The sequence below is a fragment of the Macrobrachium rosenbergii genome, chromosome 27 (assembly GCF_040412425.1).
Source record: "Macrobrachium rosenbergii isolate ZJJX-2024 chromosome 27, ASM4041242v1, whole genome shotgun sequence".
Classification (NCBI taxonomy): Eukaryota; Metazoa; Arthropoda; class Malacostraca; order Decapoda; family Palaemonidae; genus Macrobrachium; species Macrobrachium rosenbergii.
In genome coordinates this window covers 4,827,981-4,846,019 of record NC_089767.1, presented here as the reverse complement: position 1 = coordinate 4,846,019, position 18,039 = coordinate 4,827,981, and the positions used below count along the sequence as shown (strand labels likewise).

The following is an 18,039-nucleotide window of genomic DNA, read 5'->3' as shown; positions in this document are numbered from 1 at the left end:
AAGGGGGCAACACACAGTTTAAGCTTTGCTTCCTTGGATTTCTTTTCATGAGACTGAGAAAACTTTTTAAGGCAGTTTAGAATCAGGAGCCCAAAATTCCCAAGCACCGATATATACATGAGAATAGGTACACAGTGGATCTTGAAGGGGTGTGTGACTGACATTGAAATTTAATTACTATATTTTCACTTTTAGTTATTTTTAAAAACGTTCATTTTATCTATACGCCTATTTTTTTTTACTTTCTTTGTACTGGTACACAGTGTCTGTTATGAACTACAGCACACTGGTACATTGAGAATATTAATCTTGTTTATCTGATTTTGATTTACACTAATGTCTCAAACAAACAAACAAACCCGCAGTGAATGAAAAGAAGACAGGTGAAATATTCTTCATTATTTTATGTGTACACATTAAGTTAGCTGTACTTAAAGGAAGCTGGGTACTAATCAGTGTTGTAGGAGAGCATGGTAGTTTTATTAAGTGGTTCTGCCTGATCCTGCAAGGAATAAAGTGAAGATGTGTCTTATTCCCTATGAAACAAAGCTTAATATTTGTAGTAGGGTTAAAAGCCATCATAAATGTAATGAAATGTATAAGCTTTTGCTTAATGTTTTGCTTGAAATGTTTAATAATTTCAAAGCTTGGTAAACATGATTTATTGATTAATGAGGCTCAAAGTGGCTTGTCTTTTGGTAGTAGAAACGCTGTTTTTATAATAATTTTACTCCCGCAAGCCCGTTAATCGTATGTACTTATGCCTATATTCATGCCCCAAATGTTCCCAGAGTCACCTGTCTTTTCTGTCAGATTGGAGACGGCAATGTCACCACACTTGCACCCTCTGGTTCCTCAGAAATGCCCCAATCAGTTTCTTAACATTTTGTTAAAGGAATGTGGGGCAGGGAAATTCAGTGGTGGGGAAGGATGGCAGTCATCATATGTATGAAAAAATGTTTAATATAGAAACGTTTCATTATAACGCCATTAATATAGTAGAATACTTGGGGACTGAATTGAGTCAGGAACCAAGTTTTTTGTACCCCACAGGTTGTTGGCTATGTATCAGATAAATAGCTACAGACAGTGCTGCAGCAGTTGTTGGCTGTCATAGCAGGTATAGTAGGATTAATGACCACTGGTACATCAGGAGCTGCCGGTGGCTATAGCAGGAGTGGCAATCTTTGGTACAGCAGGCCTAGTGGCAGGAGCAGGAATAGCAGTTACGAAAAGTGCAGCAGAATCAGTAGGATAAACAAGTACAGAAGTTACAGAAAGTACAACATGAGCAGCTGGTGGTCACAGAAAGCATGGTAGGAGAAGCAACCACTGGTACAGCAGACTCAAATGAAAGAGCCCGAACAGCCTCAGAAAGTGCAACAGGAGCAACTGGCAGTCACAGCAGCCAATACCGGAGTAGCGACCACTGGTATAGCAGGCTTATTGGGATGAACAGGAGCAGGAGTAGCAGCCACTGGTTTAGCAGGCTCTGTCGGAGTAGCCCATAGAACATCCGGTGACGTGTGATATGTTCTTTGTTGACTCTGAGGCATTCTGTATCAGGCAGACTGGTCAGTCTGTAGGCTGACAAATGGCCTTCTAATGGAGTTGCTTCAGGCTGAAGGGCTTCCCTTCTTCCAAAGCAAGTCACCATGTCCTTCTGGGCTGCTTCAGGGTTAGACTTGTGACTAAACGCACTGACAGACTTCACCACCGCACTGACAGACTTCAAAAGAAAGGATGAAGTTCAAAAGACTGTTAGTGGGGCAAACTGGCTACTGTAGAGATCTGATGATGTTAGTGTACAGAGATTGGATTCTTCTTGCAGAATGGATCTCTGTTCGACTACTCGCTCATTCTGAATGCCACAAATGAAGGAATGCTTGTCATACCTTTGGATACTGTGTAGCGACAGGGAAGAAACATTGGGTATTCCGTCCTTCAGTACAGACACAGGCTACCTTTCATGGACACCACCTCCTCCTCCGTTATCTTGTCAGCTGATCCTGTTTGCAGCCTGCCTGCCATCATCACTGAAAACTCTGGCCTGTTGAAGATGAGGGTTTCTAGAGTCAGCTTTTACTGATGGACAAGTGGCAGGAGGCTGGAGGCCTGTCATTAATCCATCTTTGTAGAACAGGTTTGTTCATCAAGGGGGACACTCCTTGTTTCATGCTGCCTTAAGAAAGGGTGACTCCATGCTTCCTGCAGGTCTAAAGGATGTGCCTTTGATATCCTGAAAGTACCTATGCGTCATCTGTAAAAGGACTGTTTACCAATTCAAGTCTTTGTGTTTTGAACAGTAGCCACTTAGGTGTTTACATGAGTGTACATGTTGGTTTCAGCTTAGGCCCATTCTCACAGGATATGTCATCTGTGCTGTGTCAAAGATCACTTAGTTCTGATTTTGTCAGAGTTGTAGTTGCTTTGGAAGAAAGTTGTCTCTTATCATTTTATTACCATCTAGGATTGTGATAGATTGTGAGATGTTGGATTTCGTGCCCAAGCAGCAGATGAGGTGCCCTGACATGCTGATAAACATTGCAGCAGGGAGAATCTTTCCTGATGACTTTACATTTGTTTGTGCATAAAGTAGCACTTTAGTACGGTTTATGTATGTACTTACAAATGGAGTTCTATGATTTCATGCAGCAAGTCACATACAATATTGAAACTTAGATGATTGTACCATGCAGTTTTTATGCCTTTATCCTGTATTAAGCTTCATTGAAATCAAAGAACAAACAAAAATTTCATGTAATGTGCTGTGGTTTTACTTTACGTGCAGTGCTTTTAGATTATTAAAGCCACCGATATTTACACCTCTTACTCTCACTTACCAAATTGGACATCTTTTTGTACTTAAAGGCAGGTAGCTAGAGATATTGAGAAGGCATGTACCTCAACCCTTCAATGCATACAAGTGACTTGATGTCGGAATTTGAAGGTACAGAAGTAGGTGTGTGGCATCAGGAGTGAAGGCTGAGGGATGAATCGAATGGTGTGTCATCAGGACAGTGTAGTGGGTTGTGGTTCTAACACAGAAGATGGATTACTGGGTAACTTTGGCGAGGCAGCTCCCTATCCTGGCCATAGGCTCTCTGATGCTGATGTTGGTTGCAGTGTGAAGGGAGTCGACCAAGGCAACACCTAGCCATTCTCTGCCATACTTGGTATGATTGAAAAACTTGAAGAGGATGTGAAGTGCTTCAAGGACCTTGATGAACCTGGGCATGGCAGAAATAGTATCATCCCTGCCATCATAATCACATCGTCAGCAAGATGAGTAGCAACCAACCATGCTCTAATGTAAGAGCAGAGACATCATCCTTAAGTAAGAACCCAGTTATGGAGTGCTGATTTGATGGAACAGTTGTGAAGATTCCGCAAAGATTGTTCTCCATGAATATCCAAGTCAAATTCCTCCTCATCCTCAAATACAGCTATCATTCGTCAAGGAACCTTTATTACCTCATTAATGCTCAAGTCCATTGTTTGAAAGATAGATGTCATAGACAGAGGCAAACAAAAGACATCTAATACATCTGTCCTTTGTAACCAACTATTGCTCAGCAGGATGCACGGGTACATTGTTGAGCTTTACCAAAATTTAGGGAATACAAGCTGCTCCATTTGATAACAGATAACTTCCTTACAGAAAAGGCTGTGAAACCAGTCTCTAATGATAATGGTTGTGAACCAGGCCTTTAAATGATGGTATCATGTCTTTGTCAGTAAAGGAGGGGGGACTAAGAATTGGTATGGGCAGTCCCTGGGTTATGGCGGGGGTTCCGGAATAACTTGAGAGAGAGAGAGAGAGAGAGAGAGAGAGAGAGAGAGAGAGAGAGAGAGAGAGAGAGAGAGAGAGAGAGAGAGATAATAAGCTGATTTTCTCCTCTTTCAGCTACACTGCTTCGAATCCTAGTTATGGCGCTTACGGTGCCGTAATCCTAGTTACTGTGTCGTAACTTTAGGGTTACAGCTCCGTAACTTCGGAACATCAGCCATAAGCCGGAACCGATCTTTTTATGAATACACTTGAAAAACTGCTGTAAGTTCGGAATGCTGTAGGTCAAGACGGAAATAACCCAGGGACTACGTGTACTTACAGATATTTTATATTACAAGTAATGGTAATTTTATAATGATGTTAGGGAAAATTTTTCAGGCTGTGATAATTATTCCCTTTGATGTGCAGTGTTACAATAGGCCTTAGTTGTTTATGATTTTTAAATAGCTTTTCACTGAATATGTAAAATCAAAACTAATTTTGGAAGTGATGATTGATAATATTCAATAATTGTATGACAGCCAGGAGCTACTGTGAGTTTAACAAATGGGGGACTGTCATGCCCAAGAAAACGCACATACCATGACCGGGAACTGGAAGAAATGGAAGCTAATCTCCAATTGCATTCAGGAGAACTTGCAATACCACGTGGGACTCCAGGGTTAAGTAGAGATGGCACTTCTCTCTTGGTTGCTGTGGAGTCACTTCTGAAACTAATGACTCAGGTAAGATGGATCAAAGAATTGCAGTGCCATTATAAATTATATTCTGTGTGAGGTATATTATAACCTTCCTGGATTACTCAATATGATCATTGATGATAGCATGTTTTTATATAAAATATAATTGAAGTTATGATGAAATACTGTGAACAGGAGCCCTTGACTCTTTGTGTAGAAACAGCACTGTGTTGTTAAAAATGAAAGAACAGCTAAGTTTATACAGAATTCAGCCTCTTGTAATTCACGTTAATGTAGGTTATTCTTGAGATTTTCATTTTGTCATCTGCAATGAGAATCAGGTGATTATTTTTATGTGCTTCATGCAACAAAAGAATTTCTATATATTTAGTAGGGGTTCATATTTTACATTCAAGTAATCTTACAGTAAAATTAATATTATATTTATTAATCTTTCTTAATATTCATATAGCTATAAGTTTCAAGCTGCCAGCTCACTCAGCAGAGAGAGAAAATCAAAGAAAAGAGGGGTTGCACTTATCTCGTATTCCTGGCTACGTTGCCTTCGGTTTTCCATGTCACAGTTAGTTTTCTTTTGTCGATATGTTCACATCATTGGTAGTTGCTCTGGTTGTTTGGAAGTATTACTGTCGTTTTCTTTTCTTGTGCTGTGGTGTGGTATAGTTTTATCTTTTATTTTGTGGTGGATGTCTTTGTTGTATAGTAAACCAGTTCCTGAAGCTAGATATATTGTGTTGCAAGAATGATCAGCGTGGGGACCGTTTGCTTTCGAATAAGCATGATGCCCGTACACAGTGTTTGTCCTTGAGGATCACTACCCTTACGTAGCCATAGGCCTAATAATGTTATGAGATTTGTATGTAAGTTCTTTCTTCTCTCTACCATGCAGATCAAGCTAGGAAGCTTGAGGACATATATGCTTGGTGTCTTCTGTACCGATTGTTTTGTGTTCCGTAACCGTGTGAGAGGGTGTGCTGTACCCCCATCCATACAGGAGTTGCTCTCTGGAGTGCCTGTGTTAATACAGTGACTGTCAGAGAGAGCTGTTTGTCAGGGAACCAAGCCATGCCAGTGGATTGAGGGTTTTGCCTGCTACCACTTCCGTTTCAGTCACCTCCACTTGGAATGAGGTTGGCTTTCCTTACCCAAAGCTGCATGGGTAGGAGAAATCATCCATGCAATCTTCAGCTCCTTTAGAGTAGTGCAAACAACAGTTTGATTTATTAACGGACCATGAGCCATATGATCTTAGAAGACATATTTCATCCAAAATTCGAAGCCACAAATCATCATGTAGCTTAGTGGGGTAACTATCTAACCATTTTGGTAGTTTTATCATGCATGCATGGATTACATGCACTCTCATATGAGTAATTCTGGGTGTTGAAATTCTGCATAGCATAGATGAAATTTGTTTTTTACGCTTTTCTTTGATTCTTTGTTACTTTTGCACAAGTGGATTTTCTGGTGTAAACAAGTAATTTTCTGTTGCTCATCTTATATATTCTTTGTAACACTCACGTTATTGCTTGTGTTTATTTTTGTATTATGGAAAGCGTAGCTTCATCGAAGCAATGTGTTTGAGTGTATGCATACATATTTTTGTTGTAAACATTAGGTATATTGATATTTCTGTTATTGCAAACATTACTTAGACCAAAGAAACATGAACCATAACAGAAAAATTGCTTTTTTAAGTAGCCAGGCTTTCAAGTACAACTTGGAAAGAGAGAAGCAGTATGCCCAGTGGAAGTTTGCCTGAGAAACTATCTTAAGCAGTTTGTAAATAAATGGCATGAGTGCAGGTATAACAAGAGGTAGTACAGTATTATAGAACAGCAAACATTGAAAGTAGGCCATAGTTCATTAGATGGTCTTTATTTTCCGTTATAAAAGAAATGACTGATTTGAAAATCTTTTTGAACTGCTCTGCAACTGCAGCCTTCTCAAAGTTATCCAGCTTCCAAAGAACTGTGGTTTTTCCTATCATCTGTTGAGAGACATGCAAAGAGTTACACCCGGACTGTGTCCATGTTTCTGATGCACAGGATTTGAGATGATGTATTTGCACTGGCCTTTCAGCCTCTCCGCTGGCTATTCTTAGACCTGCCATGAACCAGTCAAGGCAATGATTAAGGTGATTGAAGATATGCTTGGAGCCAAGCAATCTTCCTTTAGGCCAAGGATGTTTTAAGGGATCTTGTGGGTCAAAGATTTGATCCTCACTGTGAAGTTGGGAATATTAATAAATATTCAGAATTAATATAGTTCCATCCCAGATGAAAGCCTACTGGGGAATGGACTTGCTCTCAGATTTTTTGTGCTTGTCCATCAGAATAATTATATCCTCAGAGGTTTTGCTGGCTGAGAAATGGTTGTCTCTTCTTGGGCACATGTTCTTGCAGGAGAATTTTGTCACCCTTTCCAAACTGAGACTCATAGCCAAAATTCCATCAGTTTTCAAAGAATTTAAGTTTGTGAAAGAGTAGACTGTTACTTCTGAAAGAAATCCCAAGATTGTAAGGAGCTCAGCCCTGACGATAATCAAATGCGTTGGAAATAGGATGGGATGTTTTTCTATGGAGCCTGTGTATTTCATTTCATTTGATCAGTGAAGGAAAGAGGCCTCCATATAAGCATTTGAGAGCTGTTGACTGGTTGGAACTCTGCTAGCAGATTTAGTCTATGGGAAGACAAAAGCAAATCGTTTTAGACAGTACAACATTCCTCGCATACCTCCAAAAGCACAGAAGGAAGAAGATTTTGCTGACCATAGGATTGTATGCTGGTCAGAGTCCATGAACATATTTTTGATGCCATGATTTGTTCAGACAAGAACAAGGTTTGGCAGATCAATGGAATGGGAAGGGCCTGATTTTACAGACGGAATGGCCTCTGCATCCTCAAGTATTTCAGGACTTGAGGGAACTGTAGGGCTTGCATGAGCCAGAATAAAATTGATCTTCGCTCTCCCTGCTAGAATCTGCAAGTTTGAACTGCAAGGAGGAAATTGTTTTCCTCTTTGTTTTAAAAATCATTATACTCAGTTATGGGGAGTTTGAAGGTGCACGTGTATGGGAGTGTACCTGTTAAGTAGGCATTTTTAGTTTGATGTGGTCTTCTGCGACATTGTAGGACATGATTTTTGGCATAAGAGAACTGTCATTGCTTGACTTTGAAACAAATCCTTCAATAATGGTACCTCAACTGGAAAGATGAGGTTGGCTGATGAATCAAGTACAACCCCTTTTTATTTTTTCCAATTACCAGGTAAGTCAGCAGCTGGAAACTTCTAGCTTTATGAATATTAGGTAAGTATAGAAATAACCAGTTTTAATATGAAAATTGGTATTTTTTCCTTGTAGGTAAGCCGTGCCGGTGTGGTAAGCCCTGTGTCTCAGCTTGTTGTAAATATTTTACATGAGTTAATTGGTGCTCCTTACAGCCATACACTTCTCACTTTGACTCCACCGGCACTACTCCCAAATTTAGTGCCACTCTTGTCAAAAGCAGATGCTTTTACCTATGCTCAACTTCTTGCAATAACATCTCCCAAGGCTTCTGTCCTTCCTGATGTGACAAAGGATTTTGCGGGTGACCTAATTGGAGCACAGACTCCAGCTCAGGCTGCAGGTGCAAGGCGAGCAGCAGCCAAATTGCTGTGTGTGCAGCGCAATTTGGCTCTTTCTACGGCATCATCTTCGGAGTGTTAAATCTTTCAATCTGTGTTCAGTGCTTTTAATATTAATAATACTTTTTACAGTATTTCATTGAAGGATTGTGAAATAATGCATTATTTTTATTTGTGAAAACTACTGTATATTTGAGCCAGTATTATTAGAAATTAAGTTTTTTACATTATTTTTTATTAGTTTGGAATAAAACTTCTTTACGGCTTGAATTTTCAACTGATACCTTAAAATAAGAAAATCAGAACACAATCTGTGATCAAGATAAGGTCTGCAGACCACAGATATTTATAAATGTGGAGGAAACCAGACATCAGCCCAGTTTCCAATGTTTCCCAGGCTGGAAGGGATTGAAATATAACAAGAAAGGAAGATGCCTGGCTTTGAAATATTTGAGACTGTAAGTGAGGGTAAATATAAGTAACAAGAGCATTCCAAAAAACTGGATGTAAATGAAAAAATAATCATCAGACTGAAAAGGAAATTTCGGAAGTAGACCCACAAAAAATTGTTCCTAGGAAATGTGAGGTGTAAGTCATTGTTGGAACATGGAAACCAACTGTATGAATGCCATGATCCTTGGGTAAAAATCTCATTTAATATTTAAGTAGTTAAGTAAAGGAGAATGAAAAATTATGAATACTCTTTTCTTACATTTTCAAGTAATAATTACTTGTTCCTACACAGTAAACCAACCTTTAGGCCTTTATATAGGAATTACCTTCAGCACAGCTGGAAACGGCCATTTAACTTTTAAACAAGGTGTTATGGTAGTTAACTACCAAATGACCGGGTGGGGGAGCCTCACCTGCCAGGTCTGTAGAGCGTCACTTTACCTTCGGCTGCTCTGTGGTGAGGTTTTGCTTCGCTACCCTCTACCCTGCTTGAAATCGCTTCTTTTTCTGGTGGGATTGTTTCATCTTTGCTTATGCGTTTGCTATAGTGAAGTAGTGCAATGCAAACCCACGAATCATCTGAGCCAACTGAGTGTAAGGCGGTACCCAAACAGAAGTGCCCTGGTACCGCAGAGAAGGCTTGTAGCCATTACCACTTGGCGTTTGATGTAGATCCTCGTACCCTTTGCACTTCGTGCAGAGGGTATAAGTGTAACCATGACTCTGTGTGTAAGGAGTGCTGTGACAGGACTCCAGAGCAGTGGGCAAAGTATTCGTTGAGGAGGAAGTATCAGAAGAAGCTCCCCAAGTCGTCATCTGAGGGTAATATGCCCCCGACGACTCCCTTGGTGGCTAATCCTTCGGATACTTTCCTCCCTCCAGCAGAACTTCGTCGTTTTGCTACCTCTCCTTCAGGAGAGGTTTCCCCTTCGTCGTCTTTGCTCGCTTCGTCAGGCGGAGATTGTCACTGGAGGACTGGAAGCCAGGACGACCCCCCTTCAGTAGCCTCTGCTCATTTGGGTGTGAGGAATCCCTCAGTATGAATGGAGGCTGCCCCCTACTAACCCGACGTTGATTTCAGGTGTGGAGGATTAGGAATATGGGAGGCCTGGCAGTCTCTTGGCCTCCAGGGAGTTCCCTCATTGCAGGGCATTCTGTGTAACCTGTGTGTTCCTCGCGCCCCTGCTGCTCCTCCGGTGACACACACCACGGTGACAGTGACTATGTCTATTGTCACCATGACAACCACCTACAGGCAGTCCCTGGTTATCAGCTGGGTTTCCATTCTGACGGCGTAACAATAACCGAAAATTGCTGATAAATGGCGCTTTTTCGGTGATTTTCAGTTATTGGCACCTCCGTTAGGTATGTATCGGCGCCAATACCCAATTATCTGTGCTGATAAGTGGAAATTGCTGATTTTTTGGCACCGAAAATTGCCAATTTTCATCACTAGACAAGCGCCGTAAAACCGGGTCGCTGATAACCTAGCCCACTGATAACCAGGGACTGCCTGTACCCCATGCCTTTGAGTGTGACTACCCACCCTGCATTGAGACCCCTGCAGTAGTTGGTAGGACATCCTCTTGTGCCCCTGCTGTTTCCTCCATGGTGTCTGCTCCTGGTGCTCAGAAGTCTGCTCAGGAGTCTTCCTCCAACCTCGGGGAGCAGATCCTCCATGCCCTTTTGAAGAAGTCCAAGAAGAGAAGTAGGAAGGTGTCATCATCTTCTTTGTCGTTGTCTTCGTCTGCTGTCACCTCCTCCTCTCCCTCTTCCAAGGCCCACAAGCGGAGGAAAAAGGAGGTAGCTTCTCCTGCCCGAAAGAAGTCCCACACTGGGTCTTCCAAAGGGGTGTCTCCCTCCCTGAGAGAGACACAGGGACCTCTCGCTGGCTCTCCCAGATCTTTGGACTCGGAGGCTGCAGGGGTGCATGAACCTCCAAGGAGGCTTAAGCACCCAGAACTTCTGCTTGGGGTCCTGCTCCCAAGCGTAGTGCTGTGCTTGCCTTTAGAGGAAGCTTTGAGTACGTGGACCTCCAAGGAGGTGAGCATGGCTCAAGGTGCTCAGGTTTCCATGAAACCTCGAGTCACCTCAACCAGTAACGTGGAGTCAGCTCCGCGTTCTGGTTCAGGCACACGGGAGAAGGTAGGGTTCAAGCATGCAGGTGCTTCCCCTCCCTCTGCCACTACGCCCAAGTATGCTGCCAGGGTCCCGTGAAGGTGCTGCTGACTCAAGGGTCTGCATACCTGGAGTTGCTATGAGGAGGTACCCTTTACAGTCGTCTTCTCTACAGGAGGTTTTGGCCTTAAAGACAACTGGAGTACGTCATGAGGACTGTGCAAGCTCACACCCGAGAGTACGCGACTGCTTTGCCCATGTCGGCTCGCGTTTGTGCGAATGGGCTCGCTCACCTGCCGACAGCCTTCATGTATGTTCATGTGAGCCTTTGCCCTCTCCTTGGGACAGCCCACCTCCACGCTTACATGAGGGGAGGGGCTCTCCTAGACCTGTGAAGCCAGAGCCACCGTGGGTTGGCGATCACTCTTGGCCTGCCTCTCCTGCAGGGACCGTTGGTTCCGAAAAGACAAGTAAAGGTACTCACTCCCTCTCTCCTGTCCTGGGCCTAGTCCTACGCCTGAGGGTCGTGGATATCACCTCACTGGAGATTTCTTTGCTGATGCCCTCCCAGGGAACTCAGGGCCCCTGTGTGGAATGTGACTCTCATACTTGGGAGCCTGACTCGTGCACCGTATGAGTCCTTACTAGAGTTGTCAGACAGGGATCTGACCCTCAAGACCATTTTTCTGCATGCTCTGGCATCGGGAAAGAGAGTAGGTGAGGGGATGGGGGTCGGTTACGCTCGATTCCGTCCCGGATTTCGTAGCAAAGACTCGGAATCCATATGTCCCTGACGCCTGATTCGAGTTCTTTACTATCCGCTCCCTAGAGAACTTTGTTGGTAATGATCTAGACGAGATGCTACTGTGTCCTGTTAGAGTGCTGCGGTGCTATCTGAAGAGGACTCGCCATCTCTGGCTTGAGTGTCAGTGACTCTTCATTAGCACTGGCTTGACTAAGAAAGAGGTGTCCAGGAACACTATCTTTTTCTGGCTTCACGAGACAATCCAATGGGCATACTCTGTCAGGTGAGGAGGACTCCAGTACATTCCGGGGAAGAGCTCACGAGGTCAGGGGCATTGGTCTGTCCTTCATGTTCAGGAAGAATCTGTTGGTTCCTCAGGTTCTGAAGGCGGGGTGTGGTCACACCAGACCACTTTCACCTTCTACCTGAATTCGGGATATTGCTTACAAGTCCCTGGACACGTTTTCCTTAGGTCCTGTGGTAGCTGCTCAACAAGTTGTTTAGCTTACCTCTGTGAGGACAAGTAGCATCTCGCCTAAGGTGTACGGTTGTGGAAGAGAGTGTGTGTGAGTGACTGGTTCTCCTCCCCTCCCCTCCCTCTTCCCTTCAACCTTACCCTCCCCTGCAAGCAGATGGTAGGTTACCGAGCCATCACGAAGCTGGAACGGGCATTGATGCAGGTGCGTTTTATATAACTGAGTATCCATTCTATAATCTATTTAGGTGTATAGAAGCAACCCTCCTCTCTCTCTAGCAAGGAGAGAGAGGGACAGACAGTGTGAACCCATTGCATATACATGGCCTTATCATTGTCTCTGATACAAGATTCAACCTACCCTTTTCTCGAATGATGCTGCTTTTTACCCATCTATATGAGAAAGTGCCCAGAAGTCTGATAATTGAACACACAGTTCCTATACTTCATTCAGTATATCAGAGGTGCGGTCCTTTTCCTTGATCTCTCGACCAGGAAGAAGACCTAGGTGTGGAAAACTACCAGTCAGTTCAGGGAAATACTCAGCTGCTTCCCACCAAGAAGTAAGTCTTCCTATATAAAGACCGAAAGGTTTGTAGATTGTGTAGAAACAAACGACAAATTTTTAAAGTACCGTAATTTGTATTTTTCCCAGCTAGACAAACCTGAGGTCTTTATAGTATAATGCCCACCTCATGCCACCCCTCAAGCTGACACCAAGTTTATACCTGGGCCGAAGGTAAAGTGACGCTGTACGGACCGGTCAGGTGAGACTCCCCTACTTGGTTGTTCGGTAGTGAACTACCATACCACCTTGTTTAAAAGCTAAACGACCATTTCCAGCTGTGCTGAAGGTAATTCCTATATAAAGACCTGAGGTTTGTATAGTTAGGAAAAATACAAATTACTTTAAAATTTTGTCATTTTTCTTTGGTAAACTACTTAATGGCAGTGTTGTGGTTTGAGTAAGCAATATTGGACTTATATTTCTTGACATTATTGCCAGTGTGATCTTGCCTTTTGAAAGAAAATTCAGCAGGAAAACCAGCCAAATAAGAGTTAGGGGTTTTAATTCTCTGAACTTGTCATTATTATTGGCATAAAAGCACAATGTCACTTGATGCATCATCATACATCACTTTGCTTATCACTTTCAGTTGGCTGATATCGATACGTCATCAGTTCAGGAGTATGTGGTAGAAAGTGCTTGGGTGAGCAAGCACACATGTCTTTTGTATTTTTTCCCACTATTGGAGGAAATGCATACATCATTACATGTCATAGTGATTTTTTGCTTTTTAATAGTTAATAGACATAATCGTCATAAACATCCCTTTCTGTCAGTGCACTTGGTGACAAACAGCGTTTTCTTTCTTTGTCAAGTCGTGTGTGATCAGTCGCTTTTTTTTGTATAGTTCACCAGTGTTTACTGTAAATGATGCTTTCCCCACAACACATTGCTTTTGTTGCAGTGCCTGCAGCATTGCAGGTGCTATTACTGTTGTGCATAGTGCTGTGTATCTTTTGCACGGCCCCACCTTGTCCTAAGAAGGCAAGGAAGGTGTTGACCCTTCAAAAGAAGCTTGAAATTTCATGCTTGAGGAGGGGGAGGAAGAGGAGAATGAGGTGGTGGTGGTGGTGGTGGTGGTGGTGGTGGTGGTGGTGGTGGAGGCCTTGTAAACCTCCTCATGAGTTTTTGAAAGTCTGGCTGTAGTGAGCAGTTTGGGCAGTGCATACAGGTGAGAGAGAAAAAGATGTATTATTATGTTTTTTATTATAGGTATTTACATTGTGATTAAGCAAAATAGGAAAAAAAGTATTTGGTAATGTAAGTTCAGCATACTTCCCATAGTGTGTGTGTTGCATACAAGAGAAAAAGAAAAGAGGTTTGCTTTTCATGTACAGGGTACTTTAAAATACATTGTACACAAAAAAGTAATGCTCTTTTCTCTCTCGTACTCGACATACAATACGAGAGGCGTACTGAACATGCAGTACATTACTGAATGACATGGATATTACTTTCTATTTTGTATGTTTAATGGGTTTAAGCAAAATAGGAAAAAGAAAGTGATACCCGTGTTATTTGGTAATACTGTATATTCAGTACCCTTATTGTGTTGTAATTGTACTCACAGAGTCTGCAGTGATGAGGGTCTTTCCATCAGACTTGCTTGAGCAGGTTCGGGGAGGTATTAGTGCTGAAATAACTACATTGGCTCTGGCAGAATGTACTTTGCCACCTGTCATCTTTGGAGAACCTTGTGCTGCTACACAGGAGGATCCACCTGCACCCGCTTCACTGGTAGATGAAGCAGCACTGGTCAGTTCCATGCAATTTCCCCCCCTCAACTTGTGCCCTTGAATTGACAGATCAGGGAGGATCTGGTGCAGTGGTTGGATGACATGAACCTCTTAGCAGGAGCTCTGCTGAATCATCCTCCTCTTGCAATGCACCCATTCACAGACGCATTGAAGAAGGACTGGGGCACACACCTGAACAGCTTGTTCATTTCAGGTGTGTGGGTATAGGATATGCCGTATCTGCATATCAGCATCCTGGGAATGCTGGTATTTTGTGGCCCTGCAAACATTCCAGGAACAGCTGATAGGTTACTTGGTAGTGCTGATGAGTGATGACCAAAGTGGCATATGTCAGCAAGCAAGGAGTGACAGTCTTTTTCCAACTTTGCAGATTGGCAGTGGACCATTCACAGTACTACTGAGCTGTCTACCAGTTTGGAACAGTCTAGAAGGCTAGGCGAGTTGCTGGGGTCAGGTTGTAGGAATGGAATGGTTCTTACTTACTCAAATGAAAGAAGAGTTTCTCTTATGCTCAACCTGTTTGCTTCCAGGCTGAACAGAAAGTTTCCAGTCATCCCTCATTTAACTGGATTAATACATCCAAGGTCCTGCCAGATATAGGGAGCTTTTGGATATCATGAAAAAACATTCTACAAATGTAAAATTAACTATGTGCTCTTATTTCCCTTGCCTTGTCACTACACAGTACCATATACACTATATATGCTTATAAATAACAAACAGTACACTTTATAGTTATGAATGGGTGTTAAACCATAGGCTCTTACCTTTTTTCTCATTTGTGGATATACATACAATATATGCTTACAAACAACAAACAGTATGGTAGGTATACTGTATGTACAACACACTAGCATGCTATACTTATATAAAATGATAAGTTCATACATTTTTTCTTATTTTGTTACCTAGAAACAGAACGATGTCTACACAAAAGAAGGTAATAACTTTTCAATTAATAATATCATTCTCTTCTTAAGCAGAATTCAATTGATAAGTAAAGTATAATCTTCCCCCTTTTTTCCCTCCATTTTTTTTTCCTCTTGATTTTTTTTTTTAATTCCCTCCCTTTTTTTTATTATTTATTTATTTATTTAACTACTTAATTTTTTATGTACTCTTTCCCCCCCTTTTTTTTCCCAGCCCGAGAAGAACCCTAAAAGAGTTCAGAGGTCTGGTTAAACAAATCATTTATAACTACACAAAACAAAACTCTCTCTTGCCCCTGTGCCATGCCAAAGCTTGCAAGGAGGGTTTGGAAGTCTTCCTCCTCCAACACCACTGTATCATCAAGGTCATGAAGTGGCAAACTGGTTGGAAGAGGCATTTAGGTGCTTAAGGTGTCTTCAAGGGGCGACAGAGACACATCAAATTCCTGGCTGTCAACAAAAAATGCCGAAGTGTTTGTGTGTATTTCTGAGCTGAATGACTGAGTTATTAAAGAAGTGGACGGTGATTGGCTTTGGTGCATGGGAGTTGCGGGTCTAAAGGAGCTGTCAAGGGTACAGTGCACTCTGATGAAAAGAATGATTCTGCTTCACAATCACCAACCACTGCATTTCTTGAGCTTGTTCAGCTATCTCCAAGGCCTTTGGGAAGCAGTTGCAGCCAGTGTTGGGGTCTCCATCAGCTTGATGAAGTCATCTATGGTTGTACATTATCCTTGTAGATTGGAGGTGGGTGTTCACTAAACTCGTCATCAGTGTTATTGTTGCATTCAGGGGTGTCCTCTTATTCCTCCTCCATCTTACCAGTGGCAACTGTCATTGCCTGTCTGGCATTAGCTGGAAGCCTTGTTCCCCCTTCATGATACAGTTCCAGGTGCTCAGAGGTCTGCATTGTGATGTCCTTCCAAGTATCTGGAAGTTGTAGATGGCAGACTTCAGCTAATACTTTTGCAGATTCTTTAGAGTCTGTTCCTCCCTGTGTATCCAAGCCTTTTTCCTTTTCCTGCTTATCCGTGAACACTAACATCACCTCCTTGGTTCAATGATTGAGTGCAGTTGTATTAGGAGGCAAAAACATGATTCGGGTGTGACCTTCATCACCAGCCAACTGGGTTGTGGTAGGATGCATTGTCCACAGGAAGCAAAGCCTTCGCCCAATATCTCGCGTTTCCAAGGTCCTGTGACTGATGATGAATAACCTCCTTACAAAAGGGGATATGGAATCAATCAGAAATGATCTTGGAGGTGAACCAAGCTCTTGACGGATGATACCTAGATCACTGGGAGATTATCCATCAACCCATGCAGGACATGTGGTTGCTTCGTATGTTTAAATACAATTGGTTTGCACCAGTGGCTACCAGAAGCATTTGCTTATAACAAAGTGGACATGCATTGCTTTGAAAGCTTTTGACAAAGTAATTCCTTTCCTTATCAGTCAAGGTATTTGGGGGCAAGGAGCGATAGAATAGACCAGTTTCATCAGCATTGTAGATTTGACATGTGACTGCATATGCTGGTGTTTATCTGCACACATTTTATTTTTTTTAATCGCTTTGTATATCTTGTAATTCCCTTGTTTTGGTATTTTGTACATTATTACCTACCTGCGTACAGGTTCTTACTTTGTATCTTTTTTTATGTTTTAATATCTTCCACCAGTGTTTACTAATATATAAATACCTCCTTGTCCTTCTTGTATAGAAATGTTTATACATGCATAATTTTTAATCTAAATATATAAATCAGTATTGGATGGCATACTGATAGTATAAGGTATATCTGTAATAATTTGTATGTTAGTGAACATCGTTTGCATTTTTTATGGTATACCGTATCCACAATCTATTTTTGCCACCATTTCACACAACATAGTACCATACCATCACCTAGAATACAGAGCATAGTAATGGTGTAAAATGGTCACCATCCATTTGCTCTTTGATAACAGTCTTTTTTCCTCCATTTTTTTTCCAGGTAAGCATATAAATATTAAACTCTTAAATAGTACCTTGTGTTTCCAACAATCTAGCCACTTTCAGAAAAATTTTTTTTTGCAAGGTTTTTCATTTCCATTTATTCCATGAACATCGTACCAAACCAATAAGCCAACTGTTTCTGTGATTCATAACTTTTGCATTTAAATCACTTAGCACAAAGCACCTACAGTATTTAGTTTTCCACTCTCAGTCAAGCACAAGTTCAGACTATCTCAAATTATTTTTTTCACTCCCATATGTATTTGGTGGACCATTTGTGCTTAGTATCACATCGGCTCCCATACTCATTCGTATCCCTTGCCACCCTTGAACTAACACATTCATGCTGTCACTGGAGTCCTTTTGAAACATCTGAACTACCACCTTCACTACCTCAGCATCTTTCAGCCACCCAATTATTCAGAAGATGAAACCTATTTGTATGGAGCAAGCCCACAGGAGCCAATGACTTTGTGTGAAGGAAAAAATGAAGGGGAGAGTGATAAACGATGTGGCTTAACTACGAAGGAAGCAACAGACCTACCCCATAAAGGCAGAAACTTAGCAAGAGACATGAAATAGAAAAACAGAAGAGAATTCCAAAACTTGTCAACAAAGGAAAGGAGACTGAATGTGCAATCCAGGGGTTACTGGTTTCCAGAGAGTAAATCTGGAAGATCTACAGTAGTCAACCTGAGTAACTAAAATGTTATATGTAAGAACTGTCTTCACTTTGCTATTCTTGTGATAGTGGTTTCCAATCCTTTTAAATATTTGAAAAGGATGAGTTATCTCTTTTTTTCAACTACCAATACGAACTGTACAGACAATATTAGTACAAGTGAATGTATGTGCTGTGATGCAAAAGAAGG

At 41.8% G+C, this 18,039-nt stretch overlaps 1 protein-coding gene across 4 annotated transcripts in view; it reads left to right on the top strand.

The window, feature by feature from the left end:
- Positions 1-8,389, top strand: part of LOC136853373 (mediator of RNA polymerase II transcription subunit 24-like) — a 56,219-nt gene extending 47,830 nt beyond the window's left edge. For all 4 annotated transcript variants that reach the window (XM_067128795.1, XM_067128797.1, XM_067128796.1 and 1 more), the window contains exons 21-22: positions 4,315-4,518; positions 7,860-8,389. In XM_067128795.1, coding sequence (XP_066984896.1) covers positions 4,315-4,518; positions 7,860-8,207 — 552 coding nt within the window. In that variant the 3' untranslated portion in view covers positions 8,208-8,389. The remainder of the gene's footprint in view (positions 1-4,314; positions 4,519-7,859) is intronic.
- Positions 8,390-18,039: the final 9,650 nt, after the last annotated feature.